Source organism: Zonotrichia albicollis, chromosome 1 (genome assembly GCF_047830755.1).
Source record: "Zonotrichia albicollis isolate bZonAlb1 chromosome 1, bZonAlb1.hap1, whole genome shotgun sequence".
Lineage (NCBI taxonomy): Eukaryota > Metazoa > Chordata > Aves > Passeriformes > Passerellidae > Zonotrichia > Zonotrichia albicollis.
This window is the reverse complement of record NC_133819.1, coordinates 32,876,732-32,900,801: the sequence shown is the minus strand read 5'-3', so window position 1 is coordinate 32,900,801 and position 24,070 is coordinate 32,876,732. Positions and strand designations below refer to the sequence as shown.

The window sequence follows — 24,070 nt, the reverse complement described above, 5'->3', positions numbered from 1 at the left end:
GAAGGTGTCAGGCAGTAACAGCACCTGTGTGATTAGGTAATTTTGGAGTGCACACAAAACATAACCATGCCTTTTAACTCACTTAAAATCCTTCACCCAGGGGTTTGTCAAATCACATGTGGCCATATTGTGATCTTTTTTTTTTCCTGATTGGCTCTGCTGACTTGATTATAGTTATCACAGACGGAGCCATACTGAACAGATATTGGAACCCATTTGTCTGGGCTTTATTATTCTGTGTAATTCTTTGCTTTGCAAACAAATACAGGGACACAAGAATCCTTTTGTTCATAGCCCAAAAGCTAAGATGACCAAAAATTTATTCAGTAACTTGAACACTGTTTAAATAAGATCAGATAGCAGCCTGTCTTGATAAAGATAGATGAGACTGATTTCTTTAACAGATTTTGACAACTCTTATCATTCAAATATTTTAACACTTCCATTTAGAGAATGAAGTTCTTCTAATGACAGCTGAGAATCTGATTAATGTTAGAGTCTGAGATTTGGTCTTGATGGGCATAGGACATTCAATCAGGGTGCAGCAGGATTGGGGATTTTTGTTTGCTTTGTTTTTAAATATGGCTGGCTGAGCTTATGGGAGGGCTAGACAGTGATTTTTTTTTCCATTGTAAAGGCAATTGTTAAATGCTATGACCTCTTGTAATGAGGCTATATTAACTCACATGGAAAGATTAACACCAATTTAATCATAAAGGCAGCTTGTCAGTGAGTTCAGTTCTTTCTGTGTGCAAAGACCTTTTCACTTACTGTGTCACCTTCTCAGCTGAAAAGGAGACAGCAACATTGCCAGGGTAGTGCTGTCATCCCACCAGGCACTGACCTTAGTTCATGTGTTCCATCACCAAGAAATGTCCTGATCACATCTTGTGAACTGAAGACTGGGCTCTCACAGGCACCAATAGTTTGGAAATAGCTTTCCATGACTTATGAAGTTGGCTCTGCTTTTGCAGAGGAGTGTCAACACATGAGCAGTGGAAATGAAGGAAGTTTCAGCTATTCCAGCATCTGTGCATGAATTAGTGTAAGCACAGCTTTGAAATAACACTTTGCTTTTTCTCTTCTGTCCTAAAATTCTTGTGTGATCAAGTTGTACCCTGGCTCCCAAGATGTTTCCCACATGCTGATCCCTGTGGGACAGCTTTGCCATTTATGAGAGCATTGAATTTGGCACAATCTGGTGATGCATTTTAGCTGTTAAACTTGGTAGGGTATACCTTTGCCCTTTTTCTTCCATCCCACTGCTGAAGAGAGACAGCCAGGACAGAATTTGCCTCAACATCACCGTGCTGGAAGTAGCTTTGGAACACTTGTGCAGTGTAGGAATCACAAGAGAATCGCTGTCGCTGGAGATGCTGACCCAGCACCAGACTTCAAAGCCAAAAAACCCAAAAGGTCCTTTTCTCACATGATAAGAAAAGTGACTGCTTTGTGTGCAGAATCTAGTCATGGCAATGATAGGCAGCCCAGTGTGGCTCATTCCTCACTTGCACATACATGCTCAGGGGATACCTGAGTAATTTCTTAGCTGTGGTTTGAGCATCCATCTCACAACCAGTGTAAGAGTTTCCCCCAGAATTACACAGGAAATGGTGTTTTGTTTTCCTTCTGTTAGAACTAGCATCTTTTTGAGACTAGAGTTGAAGTTTCCCATCTTTTTTAGGTTGGGCAGGGAATGGAGTTCCTAGAGTCTACAATAGGAAGAGTACTATTCACCTGAGCTCCGAAGTTACTATGAAAGTTACTGCCTGATTATCTAGCCCAATTTAACTGTACACACATTTTGCCATGCTTCTCTCTGATTCTTTTTCTTCCAGGTGCTTTAGCTCTATAAATTTGGCTAAACTTGCATCGAGTTTTCTTATCTTTTTTATATTTTGAAGAAAAGGCATGAGACTTGGACACCTCTTTCTGTGATTCAAACAAGATTTCAAAAGACCAGTTAAAATTACAGAGGGAGTTAGACTAAAACCCTCTGCCATTTTATGCCATTTGAAACCTTCTTTAGCCTCTTGACTGTGAATTTTCTTGTTATATTTTTCTATTTGAAATTCTGCTTTTGTCTTTGAAAATGTCTGCATTCATAGAATAGCAACTGAATTGCAGACAAGTATATGCTGCCTATGGTTTATTCAAATTCGTTTATTTTGCAAAAATTTTTGAGAGGACTGTTAAACATCTGTTGCTTTGCTATTTAAATAACCAATATTAAGATGAAAATCAAAAAAAGCAAACAGCAACAACACCAAACCCACCAGCACGTATTTCAAGGTCCCACAACATTCTTTGAACGCTTCTGTTGCGCTTTTTATTTTGAATTTCTTGAAAATAAAGTGGAGCCCAGAAACAGAATGATTCACCTACCTGTGACTAAACCTGTCTTTTTTTTTTTTTGATTCTTGTTCCAGATGTCAGATGGAAAAACAAATTCTGGGGGAAGTCCATGGAGATTGTTCCAGTTGGCACAACACACGTAACTCTTCCCGTGTAAGTGCCGCTGCTGGGCTCTGCTGTCCTGCACAGGCACTGGTGCTTGCACACACTGCAGCCACGTTCATCCAGAGGACAGCCAGCTCTGCTCTGCCCTTTGGAAGGACTGGGGGCTTTGAATTCATTTAAAGAGAAAAGGGGAGGAAGAAAGACCCCACCAAATCAAAACCAGAAGCATAAATCAGAAGCACTGACTCTTTCAAAAGTTATGAAAAACAAACAATGAAAAAAACCCTTTACTTTTGTGTACCTTGGAAAAAGAAAAAAGAAAAAAAAATGAAGTATTTTCATACTTCAGTTGAATTTCAGCCTTAATGCATTTTAAACTCACAGGGAAAAACTGTAGGGTAAAGGAAGCTATGAATTCTTTTGCTTGAGTATGGGTTTCTGGGAAGAGATGGTGGTGTTCCTGTCTTTTTAAACTCTATTTGTAGGGACCCTGACACCATGGGGTGTTCTGGGCTGTAGGCAAGGCAAACAACCATCATCACTGCAGAAATAATGACTGTAAGTGATAAGTAGAACCACTTACATATCTGGTGTTCATTATCCAAGAAGGCAGCCACTGTAGTGAAGTGTTGAGTACAGTTGGTTTGTTTCCTTTTGTTTTTTTTAAATAAACATCTGCAGTGTTTCAATGCTGGCTTGTCAGAGTGCCCATTATTGATGAGCAATTAAAATCCCTTAAAATTTGGCCTATATCCATCATGTTTACAGAACCAGAGGTCTAAAGGTTGAGTATTGTTCCAATTAAATCTGTTTTCCAGTGAGAAAGTACAAAATTAATTAATCTGCCATCCTGCCATCTGAAAAAAAAAAAAAAAAACAAAAACAATAAGGAATTCAAGTACCTAGCACTCATCAAATCAAGCATGTCTTCTTTTTTTTTCAAGTGGATAAAGTAGTCTAGTAAGTAGTCTAGTAAGATAGTATCCAAAAGGTGATGTATAAACCATGTTATGTTCATAGCACCTGCCCTAAGCTTTGAAATGAAAGGATATGAATGAGTGCTCAGAGCCAAAATAATTAATATATTAGGGCCTATGATGAGCTGATGAACTGAGAAGCAATCTGACTCATGTGTGATCTCCATGTGTTGGTTTGTATCCCTGTTTATTTGATACAGAATTGGGTACAAAAAAGGTGCCCAGGCTATGGGGAAAATTAGGCATTAGTATTAAGGTTCATTTTGAAACAAATAGATGTTTTTAGCATTTATGATAACATGTGACATGCATAAGTAAGGGCAGAAAAACAAGTTACTGTGGGATAAATTGGCTGCATATCTTCAAGTCTGTACAAACTCTCCTTGTGTGTGCCCTTAGAGAGCAGCAAGTGAAAGCAAGTGATTAAGGGGAGGAAGGGAAAGATTCCAGTAACTTCACAAGGAAGTGTGTGAGGCACTTGCTGTGGGGAAACTGGTGCTGTGTAAGTTTATATTTTACCTTACCTGTGGTGAGTTGGCCATCCATACCCAGAACAAATTGTAGAATGTATGTCTTCATGAAACTTTCCTTTCCTTGGTGCTTTATAAAGCTGTTTCATAAGAGCATCTACTTCCTTCATGAAAGGTGAAATGTTGCACTCCCTATTGGTATTTTTTTATATCTCCCTATTACTGTTTCCCAGTGTGCAACTGCATCTTGAAGTGCCTGGTGAGAACTTTGGCTCTTGCCTAAAGCACACATGTTAGGCTCAGCCTTGAGAGCTTGTGCCAAGCTAATTTTCAGCAAAGTACATGTTCTGGTGGCCCATGTCCTTGTCACTGTGTTACAAGCTTGGAATGGGCATCTCAGACTGTAGTAGATACCAGAATGATTACTTCTGGAAACTTAAAACTGGTTAGAAGGACAAGTAGATAGAGAGAAAACTGAATTCAAGACCAAAGTATCTAGCAGAAGTGAAAAGGATTTTCTGGGAGGTGGGATTGTTGCCATAGGGTTAGTTTTTGAGAAGGTTTGGAACAAGATGAAGCAGTCTAGTAAAAAAAAAAAGTTTATTTGGTTTCTCTAATCAAGTTGCCTCCAAATGTTTTTCCTCAAGCTTGAGCTCACTTGAATATGGCATGACAATTTTCTTGTGTGCATTTTTCCTTACAGTTTTAAAGACCATTTTGCATGGAACAAGGTGACATCCTGCATCCATAACATCTTGAGTGGGCAAAGATGGATTGAACATTATGGAGAGATCATAATAAAAAATCTAAATGATGACACGTGCCACTGCAAGCTGACTTTCATAAAGGTAACCACAGCAGTGCTGGCTCTGCCTTTTGTAACAGGCACAGCAGTGGGAGGATGCTCCCTGCTGAAGCTCAGCACTTCTGCTTACAAGCTGTAATTACCTGTGATTCCTTGAAAACTGTGACTTTGAAGGAACTGCCACTCACTAGACAAAAAAGAGAAGCAACAGCTTTCTTGAGTGATTCCACTGGAAATGGAGGAATTATGGGGAAAGGAATATCATGGAATACCTGCTCTGGGTTTGATGAGAGACAAAGGCACAAGGTGGCTACTGACAGTGGTTACCACATGCCTTCTGCTGGCTCACTGGCACATGCTGTGCAGCCATTCAGCAGCTGTAGGACCAGTGCTTATGCAGGGTTTTTATCCTGATGCTCTTTTCTAGCCCTTTGCAGGTACTCAGAGGAGTTTAAGTAAGAGGCTGGGGTGTTACTCAGAGCTTTTGCTTCAGTACAAGTACAGTATATGACTTCTTCAGGAATTGTCCTTATAACTGAAATCAAATTCAGTTTTTGGCAGTAGATGACTTTGTATTAAATGAAAATCAATGAAAATGTAAAGCAATGCCAAAATTTCTAACCTGAGAAATACTTTTATAAATCATCCTGAGAGACTTACCTTAACCTGCATTTTGTGTATCTGATTGATAGAGAAAGGCTCTGCTGGACATAAAACAGACCATACAAATACAAGGGATACAGTACTTCAGTGTACCTATGCAGCATGGCATGCTCCCCAGCAAGTTTGGGGTTTTAGAATTTGTTTTCCTGAATACTTTGTGCTTTCTAAGAAGCATTAGGGTGATTTTTTTTTCCAGATACTTACTTGAAAGTACTTGAAGGTATTTTCAGAGTTGCACTGGATGTTTAAAGTTCAATTATTTAAAGCTGAGAGCCTGCAAATCTCACACCTTTGATATTATAAAGTGTGTAAAGTGGAGATTAACGTATGAATTCCTTCTCTTCCTCTTCTGCAAATTTGGGAGAGATGTAGATAACCAAGTCAGGACTCAGGGTCAACTGTCCTTGGGCAAAATTCAGGGTCAGCTGCACTTTACCTCATACTGCTCCTAAAAAAGGCAAACAAAATAAATACAATTCTAAACATCAGTATTTTAGGAAGCTAACATACTAATAGGTTTGTATTTTAATGGTACTAACAGCTGTTGTTTGCACTTGACATTGTAATGCACACCTAAATAAACAGTTCTCATTGCTCTACAGCCTGGTGCTGCTGGCATGGCAAAATGGGCTGCACTTGAGCTCTTATGCACCTTCTTTCCCCTTGTTCCTTTTCGTTCTAGGCAAAGTATTGGAGTCCAAATGCACATGAGATTGAAGGCAGTGTCATGGATAAATCTGGGAAAGTTGTGCATCGACTCTTTGGGAAGTGGCATGAAAGTTTGTACTGTGGGACAACTTCATCTCCAAACTGCATATGGAGAGCAAGTTAGTGATCAGAATTGCTCATGTACACAAACTGGGATCTTCAGTATAAGCTTGCTGTTTTCATATCTTTATTATGCCCCAATTTCTTGTTATTTTTCTGTAGAATATTAGATTTTTGTCAAGCATTTAAAAGTTACATCAGAAGAATATATAATTTAAATAATATGAGAACTTAATCCCATGGCTTCCTGAATTTTCTCCATTCTCCCTCATTTTCATATTTGGGCATGAAGTGATATTGAGGACTCTAGCAGGAAGGGGAAAAAAAGGAACAAACTCCTACTGCTTGTGCAGAGAAGTGTTGTTTATTTCATGTGTTGAACACTGGAGGATAGCCCACAAAGCTCAGTTCTGTAATGACAGTGATATCTGAATTTCTCCCAAGCTTGTGGGGTTTTGTCTACTGTGTTTTGAAAAAACATTATGATAATAGCACGGCCTTCATCACAGTTGTGCTGTGATTCAGCTGAGAGAACAGAAATCTGTCTTGGTGCAGTGCAATTATCAAGGGGGATGTTCTCTTTTGTCACATTATTAAAAACCTCTTGTTCCCCCAGAATTGACACTGTGGATCAGGCATAAACAAATGACTGGTGGGAGCTTGAAATTTTCTTTCTCAATATAATAGCATTTAATTGAAATTCTGAATGTACTTTTTTCTTCTGTAGATCCAATGCCTAAAGATTATGAACAGTGGTATGGATTTACACAATTTGCACTGGAGTTAAATGAACTGGACCCACAAACTAGGTCATTACTCCCATCCACTGATACACGTTTTAGGCCAGACCAAAGGTAAGAAGCTTTAACTCTGAAATATTTTCCTAAAATAGTTCTTAATCTTCTGTACACTCACTTTACCCTGAACTCAGACTATTTTCTGTGGATAACTGCAGTGTGTTTCTGTTTTTACATTAATGTGCATCTGAAATAGACATTGTAACCACTTATTGAGAAATGGTCTGGTTATTATGGAAGTGTATCCTAAAATTGCCTCTTGGATGCTTCTAGATAACTGTCTTTCCAAGGATGTTAAAACCTAAGTACTTCAGGTACTGGATGTTGAGCATACAGTATTTGAGTAACTGAAAACTGAGACCCTTGCAACTCCTTTCTGCAGTGAAATTTTAGCTTTTGCAGATTTCCAGGTAGAAGAATCTAATTTAACTGTGACTCTGAGCTTGTTACAAGAGTTAGTTTTCCTTAAGTGCTTTTCTTCATAGTGCAGTTGTCTGCAGAGGTAGCTGTTTACCTTTCAAACACTGTGAAATACCTGCTGGAAAGATTAGATTCTTCTGGGGGCAGGAGACCAATTGTTTATATGACTGCTGCTGCAGGTTTCTGGAAGAAGGGAATATTGAAGGGGCTGAAATGCAAAAGCAGAGGATCGAGCAGCTACAGCGAGAACGACGGAAGGTGCTAGAAGAAAACAATCTAGAGCATCAGCCTAGATTTTTCAGGTACTAGATAGCATAATAATTAGCATATACTATCATTTATTGAAATGCTTATTATAGATCTGATTCTGAATTTCCATGTGAGAGGCTCCAGTGTTGTCCAGGGCTCCCCCATATAATTCGGGTTTGTACTTTGGTAATGCAGAATACTCCCGACTTGGTTAAAACTCACAGTTATGTATTAGTTTTTTATTAGTGCATCCCTGAATTTTTTTTTTTGCCTTGATGGCAATTGGTCTGCATTTGAATTTGCCTGAGTGAATGTAGCACCTTTGATTCTTTGAAGCAAACTGGAGTAGCTGGATTTAGCTCAGTTACCTCTGCTGAATTCAGTGGGATTGTCTGGTGTGGAAGTGTGCAGAGTTGGAGCCTTTCACTTCCAGGGCTATTTTTGAACATGCTTCCCCTATTTTATGGGGAGAGAATTATTGTTCTGAGGGCATTTTATCTCTTCCTATTGTAAATCAGTTAAACAGGAGACTTGAAGCATCAAAAGACAGAAAGGAATGCTGGTGAGGATGTGGTCTTTTGTCCTTGAGTTTCTCTGTACTCCTGCAGTGAAAGAGTTGGAGCCAAGATAAAAGTTGTATGGGCCTATTAGCAGATTTAGGATCCTATTTTTTCTGGATATATCTATACTGTACTTCTGAGGAACACTGGAATGTTTTAAATAGTTGCAAAAGGGAATGGCTTAGACTAGTACATCTGACAAGCGGGTGAGCTAACTCATCACATGCCAATCACACCTACTAAAGGGAAGCTGGATAAAGGCAAAGTCTAATACTTTGTGATTGTATATTCACAATGAGAATTGTGAATAAGAATGAGGATTTGAATCCTTACAATGAGGATTTGAAAGCCAAGATTTGTCCTGTAGATTTAAATGGTGGAATAAAGAATTTAATTATTATATAGCAAAAGTATTAGAGCAGATAGGAGTTAAAGCATTTGGCTCTTTAATAGTGATGTTCTCTGGTGAACATGAGATTGAGATACCTCTCCATGGCCCACTGCAGACACACCAAGCTGTACTGCCTTGTTTGCAGGCTGCAATGAGCTGCACTGCTCCTGGTTTGTGGGCTGGATTTGGTATCTGTGCATGGTGCTACACTGCATTACACAGCATATAGATGGAAAATATAAGCTTACATTTGTTTAATCTTTGATAGGAAATCCAGCGATGACTCCTGGGTGAGCAATGGAACCTACATGGACCTTAGGAAAGAACCTGGTTTTTCCAAACTGGACAATCCTGTCCTCTGGTGAAAGAGGAGCTAAGTGAAGACATTCTGTGCTGTATTCCTGGATCTGATTTAAAAGACACATATATATAATATAACTATATATCTATATATACACACACACATACAGAATGTGTGTGGTGTGTGCATATGTGCAAATCTCCAGAATCATGCTTAATTTAGAATCTGATAATTCATTTGTTTCCTTTACTCAACTATTGCAGTGATTGTTTGAATGTATAAATATCCTAACTTCCTTTTATAAAATATTTAATAAATAGTACTGAATGTTAACAGATGGAAAAGAGAGGAGCTTTTACACTACTTTTTCAATGTGTAATAATGTCAGTTCTGAGTTAAATTATGCCTTACTGAATTGCATTGGAGACAGTAGCATCAGCATCTCCTAGCTGTGCTGAGGAAGAGTGCAAGCCTTAGTAACTCAAATTGTAGGTAGGCTTCCACAGTGCAATGAGTAGTTCAGATGTCTCTGGGCTGGTATAAATTGCTAAAACAGATTATCAGCTGGTGCTGGAATCTGACTGTGATCTTTTGCTGTCTGCAGGAAAGATTTAAGTAAGCTTTTGTTTCTATTAACTTTCTTCTGAGCTTTATGGAAGAGGTAGTTCTGAGCTTGGGTCGGTGGTTCTACTGCCTTATACATAAACTGTACCCGGTTAAATGTAGTGCTAGAAAGTCAGGAATCGCCAAAATTTTCCACTGGGAAAAAATTTCACTTCAAATTTATAGCCCCCAACAGGGCAAAAAGAGGAGATCATTTGTATATACTGCTTGAGCACTGACTAGATGAAGAAGCTCTCTCTTTTTCCAGTAAGTGAAATCTTATACAGAGCACGAAATCCTGTGCTTCCATAGCTTCATTTGTTTTTATTCACTTCAAAATTTCAACAGTAAGACTTTTTAAAAAGTAAGCAAACTGATTATTTTAAGCTAGAAATTTTTCCTAGTATTTTGATATTTTCTACCTCTTAAGAAATAACGTATTTAAAATCTTATATTTAAAAAATTACCATCTGCCTTATGGAGAAGTGTATGGAGTCTTTGATCTTCCTCTGTTTGTTTGTTAAGTTCAGATAGATATTTAAACGTCTTGCACTAAATCAATTGCATCCCTTTCCTGTAATTTTATACATATGGTTCAATTTGTGAAGCTACTAAACCATAGGTCAGAAATTTAACAGGAAGCAAATGTAGCAGAAGCCTCACCTTTGAATGAAGATTATAGAGATGGGTAGTATCGTTGGTTTTTTTCCATCAAATCACAATGCCACAGTCATTAACAGACTAATTTAAAAGATAGATCAGAAGATAAAAGATAGATCAGTCACACATATCTGCAACCCAAGCCTGATCCATGGTTCTTCAAATCTGCTCCGTGTGTTTTCAACTCTCTGGCAGCACTGCAGTTTTCTATGTGATAGACCTGCATTCTGTCATCACACCCTTTTCTTTTCTTTACATGCCACTCTAAAGACACAAAACAAACCCAAATGCTGGGTTTGTTAAATTGGCTTATGGCTGGAACAACTGGATATGGTATGGATAAAGTAGACTCCTAGGAGGACAGACTAATAGCTTAGAAAAGCTTGCACTTTACTGCAATTGTGCTGCATTGTTCTAGAGAAAATCTATTAAAAATGGATCTTTGTATTATATGTATCATGAAGGAAATACTATGAAGGTTTTAAATTTTAAACAAAATCTGTGGTGTCAGATTAGATGTATATTTGTACTTTGCTTTCTATTACCTTGAAGCCTCATTGTCTCAGAGGCAGATGAGTGCTTTTTCACCATTTTTCATTTTGCCCAGGATCTGCCTCACCATCATTTCCATAATTTATTACCAAAGAAGTTAGCATAATTATATCTAATTAATATGTCTTCGAAAAACTTGACTACCATGCCAGCAGCTTTAAACAAGGCAAGGTTCACTCTTATATGAAGTCAAAATCTGGGCTTTGATTGCAAAGGAAGTCTCAAACTTTGGGGGCTGTTTGGCTTTTGAAGAAAAATGAGGTTCTCTTCATGCCTTGTTCCCTTCCTGTCTTTTATCCTTGTATTAACTGTCAAAACCTGGCACAGAAATGAGTTGATAATTGCAATTATCCTTGCTGTTGGTAATTACAATTTATACTAAAATTAAGGTTCATTTAAAAACAAAAGAGGGTAGACGAAATAAAAGCTTTTAAGAAAAGGAGCAAAATTTGTGGAGGCTGCATTAAGCTTGCTCATTGTCATATTTGGCAGCTACTGTGATACTGCCTGATCTGATTGCTGGGTTTGTGTGTTCTGTGTGCGCAGGGGATTCCCCCACGCAGGTATGAAACAAAACAAGTCTCATATGGAGTGTTTGAGTCAGGATTTTTGAGAAATCAGACTGGCAGTGCCAAGTCTGATTTCTCTAATGCTCCAAACTCTCTGAAATACAGACATGGGATGAATGACAAGAAGCATTGGGCTGAGCAGTGCCTTATATAAAAATTTCTTCATCAAAATTTCTGTATCAAGAAAGTAAACTCCAGAGTTTTAGCACTGTCTCCGTAAAAATGCCTGAGAATAATCCAGGGTGTTTCTTAAATGCATGAAGCAAAATCATTGAACAAGTAATTGCTCCTTTTGTAAATCTCTAATACACGCCTCCAAATACAATGTAACCAGTTGTGAATGATCCTCTGACCCCACATTTCCAACTGCAGTATAGTTTTCCCTGCTTACTTTTGTATGAAACAATTGGGTTTAGTTGTTAAACTTCTGTTATCTGTATATTAAGAAGTGGAAGAAATTTGTCTTGATGTTAGTTCTGTGTATTTCTGCATGTAAATATATTCAACATTCACAAAGTTAATATATTCTATAAAGTTATTCTTGGTAAAATCTGAAATTTTGGTAATTTTCTTCCCCAAAACTTCAGCTGTGTTAATGGGTACAAAATTTATATTAGCTTTCTGCAGTACAACGAAGACAACTGTTATTCTTAATGACTGACACTGAGGGACTTTTTACCCACTATTTCTACCCTGAATGGTAAAAAAGAATGCATCAGGCAACTTAACTGCTTCCTTTCATACACAGCTGTGATCCCCAAGGTGTGTGGCTCTATGGAGCAGTCTTAAAATTTCCTGATGACCCTTGCCTGCTGTTATAGCTGTCTTATTTCATGACTTTATAAACACTGCATAATATGAATTTGGAGGCCAGTTTGAGAAGCACTCGTGCAGCTCTGTCTTTCTGTGTGTGTCTCTTCACAAAGTAAAACCCTCACTATAAACTTCCATCAAGGTAATGGAGCAGCTCAGGCCTTTGGGTGTTGAACCCCTGTGTGATTATTCAAGTTTTAAAGCATAGAAAGAAAAAGAAATCCAGGGAACTATTATACATAGGAACAGAAACCCACAGCTCTGCTTTTAGATTTGCAGGCTTGATGCTTAGTTTCTGATTTTGTGTAAATTTGGGATTACCAAACAGCATCACTTGTTCAGGAGGCAACTCTGGGTAGTGTAAAGTGCCCTTTAGACAAATTGGATCTAGAATGCACCATTAATCACTGCATTCCTTTCTGGATCTTTGTACTCTGAGATATGCTTGATGTGAGAGTTTGCCAGCACTGAACTGCTTCTTTTAGACAGTTTTTGAAAGACAGATCCAGCAGTCTGTACTTAGATTCTTTATTCAGAGCTTGGAAAGTTAGATGTCTGGAAGGAATGCAAAAACCAGCCCAAATTTTGATACGGAAACATCCTGGAGATCTGTTCTTACACCAACCAGTTTTCTTTGAAGGACTGGAAACAGGATTGCTGCTTTCTTTTAAAATCTGGCCTCTGAAGGACATAATAGTTGCAAATTCACCTGTATTACCTGGCAGCTTGGTGTTGAGTCCAGATCATGGTACAGAAAGAACACCAACTCACGGGACCAGAAATTAGGGCCCAACCAGGGACAGGTGGTTTCACATTGCACAATGATCCAGTGCTGGTCTCAAAACAAACAACCCCTCCAAAAAACCCAACCTAACAAAGATTTCACCCCTTTCCATGCCCTCCCCGTTACCTCAGCTGTTTACAGTCCTGCTCAGGTTTTCTTTGTGGTCCCTTATTCAGTGTCCTATTTTTCTCTTTATTAAAATAACCTGATGAATAGGAAAACAGCCCATAGCAACAAATGATAAATCATACCTAGAGGCTGTAGTTAAATTTTTTTCCCCATAAATTCCTTCTGTATCTTTTCTTTGACTGTGAATAAGACTTTCTTACTCTCTGGAGTCAGACCTGGTAAGGGTAGTGTGCTATCAAAATATGAAGCTGTATCTGCTCAGCAGATCCTAATTACAAATGTCCTTGCATCTGCTTTTGTGTAAATCTCTTGTGTTGTCTCTCCAAATAACCAGCTTGGCAGAGCAGCAAACTTTCAGCAGATCGTGCTTTGTTCAATATGGCTTCTTTTTTGTGTACAAATCATGCAGAGGGGGCAAGCTGAAGAGGAGTGCAAAACTTGGCCCATGGTGCATTTTAATAGCGAGAAGGATGACATCCAACTCGTCCACATATCTGAATACATCTTGCAAGGGCTAGAATGAGATGGTGCTATTCAAATGAGTGACATTAAAATTACAGGGTTTTTTTGGTTGAGTGTGTTTTCATTCCTGAATTATTCCTACAATAAATAAAATTCACAGTGTTCAATAACTCATCCTTTCTATTTTCTAGCTACTGGTGGGTGCAACTTACTCCAGCAGCTGTGGGCTTATAAGAAACTGCACATTATCTAGCTTACCTTTTGAAACTTAGTACATGCTGTAACCTACCACCAAATGTATTACTGTACTGCTCAGTTCTTAGCTACTGCTCTTGCTGCAGCTTTTTGAAAGCAATAAGAGAAAATTTCCGCATAAGTAGTTGCCATATGTTAAAGAATTATTTTAAATGGTTCATTTTTTTTAAAATATAAATTGTGGATTTGGTGTTTTAATGTGTAAAACAAAACTGTATTGAAGCTTATGAGAATGTTTGGGATGCTGATCCACAAGAGGTGATGATGTCCATCAGCTCCACACATTGGAGATGACTGGCATCCCTGAGAATCTGATCTTTGTGTTAACAGTATTTTCCTAGTTCCAGTATTGGAAGACCATCTCACATGTATGAGGTATTACATAAACAAAGCTGCTAAATGCTGAATTTGTTGTTTGTCTTGATAGGGCATTAGTGATTTCAGAATGAGGAAAGGTATCTTATGTATTAGAATTATTGCTGACTTTCAGATATTTGAGAAGTCTCTCTGTAGTCAGGACCATCCCTGTTTTCTGCTTCACTCCAAATATTTGTAATAACATTGGAGTACCTTGATGCACAACTCGATTTATTATTTTTGTCTCTGTAACCAATTTAGTTGGATGTTAATAAATCATATTTGCAATGGTCATACAGCACCCTGACTTTTTCCCAGGGGTTGTAAGCCTCTTTCTTCGAAGGTTGTTAGTGGCAGCTGAAACAAATCTCACTGCTGTAGTGATCTGTGCTTTTTACACTTTGCAAAATGGCAAGTAGGAAAGAGCTTCCATCTGCTAGAACTCTTATTTATCACTCTAACAATCTGTCTGGAAGTTGTGCCATGTTCCAGTTGTACTGCTCTGCACAGCTCTGCTGCACAGCCAATGTGCCAGACACTGGGACAGGAAAGGGGGTAAGCTGATGGAATCCATTTACAGCTGGAAGTTTATTCTCAAAAGCAGTTTTTAGCATACAGATGTCCAGCATAAATATTATGCTTTATTATGAGTGTAGAAACCACAAACTAAATGTTTTCCATAAAACAACTTTTAAAAACAAGGAAACATGGTATTTACTGGGTAAAATAAATAACTGGAAAGAAAGGAAAGAAATGTGGTGGTTTTCCCCTTAGAGATGGTGATTCAGGACAGCTCTGCCAATCAGACCTCAGTGATGTCTCACAGTCCCACCATATGTGTATAAGATGCAATATGGATGGACTAGGATGAGAGTACAGTGAGTGTAACTCCTGACCAACGTGAAATTCCTGACTGCAGTTCTGCAGCACTTTGCAGCCTCAGTGTCTGCAAAGATTTGGTGGGAGGGAGCATGGAGCATTCAGAAAGAGCTGGGAAAACTGGATCTATGGATTTGTTACCATGCCAAATATCCTCAACTGTGGTACATGGCAGAATCAGGATAGAGGCCAAAAGCAAAACAGTCTTTACAGTGGGCCAGAATCAGCTCCTGGATTTTTTAAATCCAGCCATTTTGGTTCTATTGGGTTAAGAACTTTGGAACTTTCTCATCATGTCAGGGGGAATTACTTCATTGTTGATTTATTTCACAGAGATCTGATACTGTTTAGTTGGTATCTAAAATAACTAGCATTTAGTTCAAGTTGCTGGGAAAGTTCTGGTTTATAGAAGCAGTACTATTTTTTTCATTATAAAAGGGAGAGGTAAATTGCAAGGGATGCTTATTATTCGTGCCCTACTCATGAGCACCCAGGGCAGCAGGAATTTCGCTTGCAGAGTGAATTTCTCACGACTGCCCCAAAAGTTAATACCATGCCAAGTACCCACAGTGTGGTCAGTGCTCCCCAGACAAAACAGGCTGTTCTCCTCTACAGAAGTGCAAGATAAACTTGGCAAGTGTAGAACTTGCATCCAATTTGTGTTTAAGAGCAGTTGTCTTTACATTTACAGTAATCTCTATTTTAAAGTCATTTTGCTTACTGCAAAATGATTCAGACCTTCATAGGGTGAGGAAAAACACTGACAGCTGAGCAAAGCTTGCTCTACATAGTAACTAACACGTCTTGGCTTTTTGTTGTTGTTTTTTTTAATGGTCTATAAATTCTATATTATATATAGAATATATAATTATATGTTCCTTATATTGCTTTCATGTTGCAAACGTTGCTCTCTCTGCTTGGTTAATTGATTTTTAATTTAGACCTCTCTGTTTTATGCATAAGAATTTGCAGGGTTACTGTTTTTAAATGGGGTTAAAAGCTGGCCAGAATCGAAATTCTGATGTATACTTAGGAATTTGTATCTTTGCTTACTCTGTACCAAGGGAAATATTTGAAATTACTTTGTGCAAACTCTCATTTGAGGTAAATCAACATTGCTCTACTGAGCTGAATGTAGCCGAGGCTTGAGTTAACTGAGAATTTGTCTCTGTGGGCTCACTGAGATGTAAGTTTTTACAGGCTCTTGAACCAGTAATAAATTCCTGGAACACAAGATGTTGTGTATTAACATCCTCTGTTTCTGACTGTAATTTCACACTCCAGGAATTATTGTCTTCCTCTAAATATTAGGGTACTACTTATCCTTGAGGATTTTATGTGCTGATGTTTCACATGCTATTCTAGTAAAACCAGCTGTTAAAATTCAAAAGTACTTTTTTTTTGCTTGCTTAACATTGTTTGTCTTTATTAAAACTTCTTGATAAAAATTGTTTTCCAAAATTACAAATTCCTTACTTTTCAGCTTGTGTCAAAAAAAAAAAAAAAAAAAGAAATAAAGGCTGCAGTAAGGCAACTTTGAATTACTGCAGTACATGCCTTGAAAAATCCTCTCCTCCTTTGGTTTTTATGAGGATGTGTCTGCAATGCCTAGACTGCTGCCTAAGGCAAGGAAGATTATGTAGATTTGTCAATAGATGAGAACCTGTCTAATAGTTGAAAGAGATTTACAGTTTTGTTTACTTCAAGGTTTGTTATAATTTTGGCAATTGACAGACTGAAGATGGAGTGAAGTCAAGAGGTCATCCTACTTGTATTCAGTGTTTGCTACTTGCACTTCGGTCAATGAAGCAAACCCTGTAAAGGCAACTGGAGCTATATAGGTTTTTTGGATGGAAAAATCAATTTTTCTTACAAGGTTTAAAAATAGTGCACCAAATTATGAACTTCTTTTGTGGGGAAAATCTTTTACTAAGGACTTTGCCTAAGAGGGGCACTGCAAATAGGTCAGTTAGGACAAGCTTCACTTTTCTGATTTTTCTAGTTACTATAGAATGGTGAACCTAGCCCTTCCTTAACATGCCTTCTTTCATTCTGGAGACAGACTAAAGCTTCAGTTAAAGGTGATGCAGGGTAGAGTACTCCATGATATTATATTCTCATCACCTGTGAATATCAGGAACTGAAAAAGAGCATAAAAAGAGCATGTGCCACATCACAGGGAAAATAAAAAAACCCTAGTAGGAGCTCCATTGTACTTTATGTAGGTGCAAAGCTTCCTAAAGCTGGTGCTCATGTGAATGCTTTGATAGCAACATGAATTGGTTGTTTGACATGATGGGAGAAAGGAATAAGAGGAAATGTTGAAATACAATCCTCAGTATTGAAGTGTGCAGTCATGAGGTCCTAGGAAAAAGGAGCAACTGCAGTTCATGCTTTCCCAGTACCAGTTGCTCATTGTTTCCTTTCCTGATAATGCTTCCTCTCAGGACACAGCTGGTCTTCCTTCTATTTTAGAAACTGTATTGCTCACACTGTGGTACGTTGGCATTGGCGAGGCTGGACAGTACCTGTGGGAGAAGCAAATAAGCCCCATCTCAAGCTGACAGCAACTGGTTCTGCAGGAGAAGCACAATACCATCTCCCAGCTGCAAAGAGCTGTCTCTGGTAATAAGAAAGCCACCCACCCAAGGGAACTTGCATCATCTGTTACAGATGCCATTCACCCAAATCACTGCACCATCCAGATAAACAAGGGCAGTACAAGCAGCAAGGACACCTGTTTTAGTCCTGTGATGAAGCAAATAGATTACATTTTTAGTTGTCAGAGAAGATGCCAGCACGTAATTTCATACATGAGGTTCTTTTTCAGCACAGTGAAGACCTGGTCTGCACGTGGAACTGCAATGTAACAAAAGTGTCAACAACCTGGAGTTGTGTGACTCTGTCCCGGGCCACCATCAGTATAAATCTGCAGGACAATGACTGCTCTTTAGTTCCCACTCTGTTCAGAAGGACAGCTGCAGCCTTTTCACAGAATCAGTCAGGTTGGAAGGGACCACATTTGATCGTCTGGTCCAACCTCCCTGCTCAAGCAGCGTCATCCTAGAGCACATGGCACAGGATTGCACACAGACAGTTTTGAGTGTCTGCAGCAAGAGACACTCCACATCCCCTCTGGGCAGCTTGTTCCAGTGTGGGGTCACTCACACAGTAAAGAAGTTCTTCCTCATGTTCAGGTGGAATTTCCTGTGCAGTCGTCTCTGCCCGTTGCCTCTTGTCCTGTTGCTCAGCACCCCTGAGAACAGCCTGGCTCCAACCTCTTGGCTCTCTCCCTTCAGGCACTGACAGACATTGGTGAGGCATCAGACATCAGTCGTCTCTTCCAGAGGCTGAAGAGGCCCAGCTCCCACAGATTTCCTTGAAACAGAGATGCTCCAGGCCCTTAATGATCTTTGCTGGACCTGCTCCAGGAGCTCCATGTCTCTCTTGCACTGAGAAGCCCAGATTGGGACACACTGCTTTTATATCTACCAATCTGTTTTGACCCAAAGCACCCTCTTTATGGTACCTGCTGTCCTTTAGGGCAACACTGTTGCATAATATAAAAAGAGCTCCCATGGAATTACCAGCCCACACTTTAGCTGCTTGCCAGCCCTTGCTCCTTGTTTCAAAAAGAGCTGTGTTCCTTTTTCATCCTGTTCTCTTTTATGCAGAAAACCCAGGTATGTTCTTACCTATTGTTCTTACCACTGCCTGTAGGACATTGAAAAACAAACACTTCACATGCTGAAATTAGGGGGAGCAATAGCAAGCTGAAAAATGAAGTGACTAAGAAGAGATATGAGGCCTTCTTCTTGGTACCCAATGGGGATACCCATTGGATTACCCATTGAATACCCATTTCACCCCAGTGGGAAATGGGATGGGGTTCTAACTTCTGTCCTCCTCTGAGTGTGTGTTTCTACAGCAGAAGATGCAGACAGCTCCTGGCAGCTCCTGCTGCAGAGCCCCTGGGAAGCTGCAGGAGTCCTGACTCACTTGCAGGAGCAAAGCAGCCTCACCACTCCTCAGGACCCTCTGTAGCCACTGACTTCTTTGCTGTTTGTGGTCTTCTCCTCAATCTATCTGCCACTTTTATGGGCCATGGCTTGCTTCAAAGACTGATAAACAAAATCCTCAATTTCTATCTTTGTGGGCACTTAAAACTACTTTTAATTTTTTGTTGTTGTTATTGTTGTTGTTGTTCTGGAGAAACCCCCTTCAGATTGTCCTGGAACAGGAATTTCTGCTATCGCTCCTGCAAGAGAGACTGAGCTGACAACAGGTAATCAGAAGGGGGATTATGGAGTTGCTAAACTAAAAAAGAAAACAAAAAAGACACAAAAAACCAAAAGGAAGAGAGAAAATTTGTTTTAAATCACAATAAAGCTATTGCTACAAATGTAGTACATAACATGCATCTGGTGTTACTCAATGAAATATTAATGTTAGCTTCTGAACATTTTGCAAGGTTTGACTATGGCCCTGCTCCAGTTCTGCAGCAGCACAACACGAACACCATCCAGCTGGCTGCCCTGTGAGGGACTGCAATCACATATTGCCCATTCTTCAGAAAATTCTGCCCAAACCATTTCCTCCCACCGGTGGATAGTGAGGTTTCTTGAGGATGCTTGTGCATACACACTCAGAGGATGCAAAAGGAATTGCAAGAAGCATAACATACCTGGAGAGCTGATGAAAAGCAAATTTACAGCCAGTTTTTCTCTCTACAGGCAGCTTCAGCCATGGGCTCTTTCCCAGGGATCTTTTAACTCCTGTTGCTTTGCTAATTTTGTCCTAAATTTTCTATGTGTTCTTTAGATATGCTTTCCTTAGTATTCCAGTAACTTTAAAGTTGTCTATAAATAGCAAAATCACTAGGAACTGGCCTAATATTAGGGTGACATTTTTACTGATCTGAAAATTTAACAGAATAATTATGAGTGGAAGTACAATTTATTAAAACAATGTATATTATGTAAGCATTCACAATCAGTTACCTAGCTGCCCATAGTAGTAGGCACTGTCCAACTCTGAATGGCGCCCTGTGCTGCTGCACAGTTAGATTTCCAAGCAGTGACAGAAACCCTGACTGAGTGCTTACAGTCTGAAAAGTGTACATGTGCAGTGACGAAGGACTTCATTTTTTGGAGGCATGGTGACAGGTATTCTCTGTTTGCAATGTTTTATTGAAAAACAAAATTCTAGTAATTTTTATTCAAATACAGTTTGTCATTTTGACTTTGTCACTCCTGTTCCAACTGGCCAAGAATTAAACATGTAGAAAAGAGAAAAAAAATTAAGAAGCTTGAGGAAGAAGCTAAATTTTATATTTTATTACTGATACATTTTCTAGGCTTTTAAATTTTAATGTTGAAGTTTAGTGTAGTCTAATACTTTTTAAATAACTGTTTATATAGGACATACATGAAAGTTGTTTGGGGCTCCTACACAATAGTTTGAAAGCCATTCTTTTTGGCTAATTTATGAGCAAGTTTTACTACTAAATAGCTTGAACAATACAGCAGCCAGATGGTATTTGATAAAACATTAATGAAACCAGATGGTTTCTAATAAATTATTATGGAAGGCTTTTGAGATGTGTAAGAAATGTTATCTATTCCTAAGTCTTCATTTATCACTGTTGTAAAAGAAATAAAGTTCTGTGTCTGCCATCTAATCTACAATTTAAAGTTAGAAGCAACAAGTTTATACAAATTCATGCACATTGTTCTCCATATTATTATTGGAGACATCACAGAATCATTGCATGGTTGGACAGAGTGACAGAGGGCAGCCCTGTGCCACAACCTGTGCACTACAGAAAGGAGGTGTGGCATTACTTCCCCCCATGCCAACATGAGAGCTGAAGGCAGAGCTCTGACTGAGCTACAGCAAACAGCTTGTACTGAACACGTCTGTCTCCTTCTGCATCTCACCACGGCACGCTCCAGTGGTCCTTCCAAGGGACTGGAAGGTCCAGAAGTGAACTCTTTTCCTCATATTGGTCTGTAAAGGTAGCAGAGTTGAACCCGGCAATACAAGATAGCCTCTCAAGAGTGGCCAAACTCATCTCACAGCAAAATCTTCAGATGGGTAAAGATGTCACCCTCCCACCATCAAGAGCAGAACGCACAGAAGCTCACAGGAACGGGTAGAGGTGCACAGCAGAACGGTTCTCTGGCTGTTCTGAACTCACACAGCCCCTCCTGGCTCACTGCACCCTCCCACTCATCTCCCCTTCCCAGGACACCATCCCTTGCTAAGCCTGTCACTTGCTGCTGGCACGGTGGCAGGGCTGTGACAGCCGTAACAGCAGGAGAGGGAGAAAGCTGTTGTGTGCAACAGGAAATGTTTCAGAGGACACAATGATAAAGGCAAAAAGTACAGAGCATCCCAGCGAAACAGGACATGAATTTCAATGTGCAAGAAAAATGAGGCTGGTTAGTTGATTTGAAAGAAATGCAGAAACAAACAAAAACTGTTGCTCAGATCTTTTATTCTTACAAAAGGAAGTGGAGAAAAAAAAAGAAATTAATTCTTTTGCTGGTGATTTGGCTTATGTTCCTGGACACCTTTTAAAAGATTTGCTACCCCAAATATCCTTCTCTTGTAAATAGAAGCCCAAAATAGCTTCACATTTTCTTCCTACTTCCTCCACTAAGGTCAGATGAGCCTTCTCCAGCCAGCATGAGGGTTTTATAAAGGCCTAGCATGCAGCAGCAGAGAGCTCTGGATGACCTCTGGACACCTCATTACACAGGTACAATTTTAGTGAGCGCTTTCTAGCCAGGCTGGATGCAGCCTGAAACAACACGTTGATGGCTACAAGGTATTACTGGCCATTAGTACTGCTGTTCATGCTGTGAAAGCATTTTTAAAAGTTTTTAATATAGAGTTAATTCAAAAAAGCCATTTAAGAAATTCTCCCTTGCAATTAAACTTGGAATGACATCACAATGTCAATGGTTGAAAAAAATAAGGCCAGATTAGGCCATCATACAAAAACAATTAAATCTAATACCAAATGCATATAGGATGCAAAAACCTTTTCTGTTTCTGGCAGGAATAACCATTCTGCAATGCTGACATCTTGTGGTGGCATGTTCAGTGATTTTTTAAATGTCATACCTGAGGAATTTCACACAGCGATGCTCAAAAAGCATACAGCTGTTTTGCTGGGGTCTTTTTCCCCTTTCAGATTACTGTCTTTTGTGTTATTACTCACTTATTATGTGCATTACTCATTTTTAAAGTTGTGGCTGTGAAGCCACTTGCCTCACTTCACTTATTTAAGAGGTAGCCAGAACTTACCCCATACCAAGAGCAGTTTGTTCCAGAGGGAAAAGTTTCTGGTTTTCTCTCTCTGCTCCTTCTGCAAGATGATGTTCTCAGGCAGGAGCAATGCAGAAGGATCTTCTAGGACAGCAGTGATGCACTTGATGCTTCAGCTCAGGAGATGGAGTCTGTGGCTGACAGACCACGCTGAGATTCTGTATTCCTCTGACTCAACATTCTCCCTGCTGGCATCCCAGCTGCTCATGGAGTAACCACAGGCTGGGAATTTTGTGTGCACTGTGCAGTGCACCTGAAGAGCATTTCCATGAAGTCTGAATGCTCAGGGTGGGTGTTCAGTCCTAAATGTCTCTCATTTGCAAGCCAGTTTCTGTGACAAGACTTTGAAGCCTCAAAGTTAATTGCTGCATAGCCCCAAAACTGTTTGCTAACTGTTTCTTCTAGTCAATGAGATGCATCTGAAAATTACCCTATGTCAGCTGGTGCCATTCAGATGGATAGAAGATTTCTGTTGAAGACTTTTTCTTAAAAACATTTAAATATTCCTGGTGTGGATACTCTCTATTTGGTGTGCATGCAACTGCTGGTAGTGTCCTTAAAATTACCAGCAAGTTTCACTAGTTTTATTTAAGTCCCACCTCCCCAGTGGATATTTCCATAGCAATGTGGTTCAGTGCAACTTCCTCCCTTATTTCTCAAAATATGCTTTAGCAGACTCTTGCATTTATAATGATCACACATTGCCACTCCCTGGAAAAACACATGATAGCTTATGAAACGTGTGCTATTACTGGCCAGATTATTACTGAAGCTAGCAATTCTGCAGCTCAGTGCTGATCCTAAAAAAGAGATCTCCCAAGGATGTGTGGGTACTTTTTTCTCAGGCAGAGACTCTAAGAATGGAGCTTTATAATATAATTTCATTAGTTCATAAAATTTAAACTATCACAAATACAGGTACTTAGTTCCGTTCTGGCTATTTGTTCAAATTTCTGTAAGCAGGTGCAACGCCAGAATGAAGATGTTTTATCATTGAATCAATAAGGATGTCACCTGGGGAAATCAGGAAGGGGTGATGGATTAAAATCAGCTGAAAATCATTGGAAGGTTTGGATGCTGCACGTAGCTAAGCAGAAGAAATGGATCTACTTTACCTGTGTGCCTCTACTGCTCTCTTTCACCCAGGACTGTTCATTTAAAGACATTAAGCTTTCACCTTCCCTTTGTTCCAAAGTCAGGGTGTTAGTCCATTACAGTCTGGTGATGTGACATTTGTGACTTTACCCCCAGCCTCAAATGTTCCCTGTTCAACCACAAGGGAAGTACCCAGCCTGTAGCATGGTTCACTTGAAAAAGATTTATTTGGTATTTATTATCGGGAAAAAAAACTATTCTTTGGTTTTTTGCAGACTCCTCTGTTTCTCACTGGATCACTCCTTTGGCATCATGAACAACCAAGTTTTTTCATTGTGGTGTTTTCAGACGGCTGAGATACTGTGACAGCGCTCAGCATTTCATACTGTGCTTCACCAACCTGCCCCAGGCTCCACTGACCACACTTCTCATTTTCCACACTGCTGCCGTTCAAGGTCCCTGGACTGGGGACCTTGACTTGGGAGCTCCCGTTCGGTGCACGGCGGCTTCACAAGGCCCGCAGTGCCAACCCAGAGCTGCAAACTGGCAGCCAAATTCGTGGCAGCGCTGGTGCTTCCAGCGGACTTGGCACCGACCCCGTGCACTGCTGAGCACGGGCGACCCGAGCCGGGCTTGAGAGGCTGTCACAAAGATGTCCTTATCGCTCGTGTCCTAGAACATCGCTGTCACGCGATGGAGGGAAAAGACACCTGCCA

At 39.6% G+C, this 24,070-nt stretch overlaps 1 protein-coding gene across 9 annotated transcripts in view; it reads left to right on the top strand.

Annotated features, from left to right (window-relative positions):
• The window catches only part of OSBPL3 (oxysterol binding protein like 3), an 84,664-nt gene extending 71,755 nt beyond the window's left edge, over positions 1–12,909 (top strand). For all 9 annotated transcript variants that reach the window (XM_074537516.1, XM_074537509.1, XM_074537513.1 and 6 more), the window contains 6 exons: positions 2,430–2,508; positions 4,611–4,755; positions 6,058–6,202; positions 6,871–6,997; positions 7,540–7,662; positions 8,829–12,909. In XM_074537516.1, coding sequence (XP_074393617.1) covers positions 2,430–2,508; positions 4,611–4,755; positions 6,058–6,202; positions 6,871–6,997; positions 7,540–7,662; positions 8,829–8,925 — 716 coding nt within the window. In that variant the 3' untranslated portion in view covers positions 8,926–12,909. The remainder of the gene's footprint in view (positions 1–2,429; positions 2,509–4,610; positions 4,756–6,057; positions 6,203–6,870; positions 6,998–7,539; positions 7,663–8,828) is intronic.
• Positions 12,910–24,070: the final 11,161 nt, after the last annotated feature.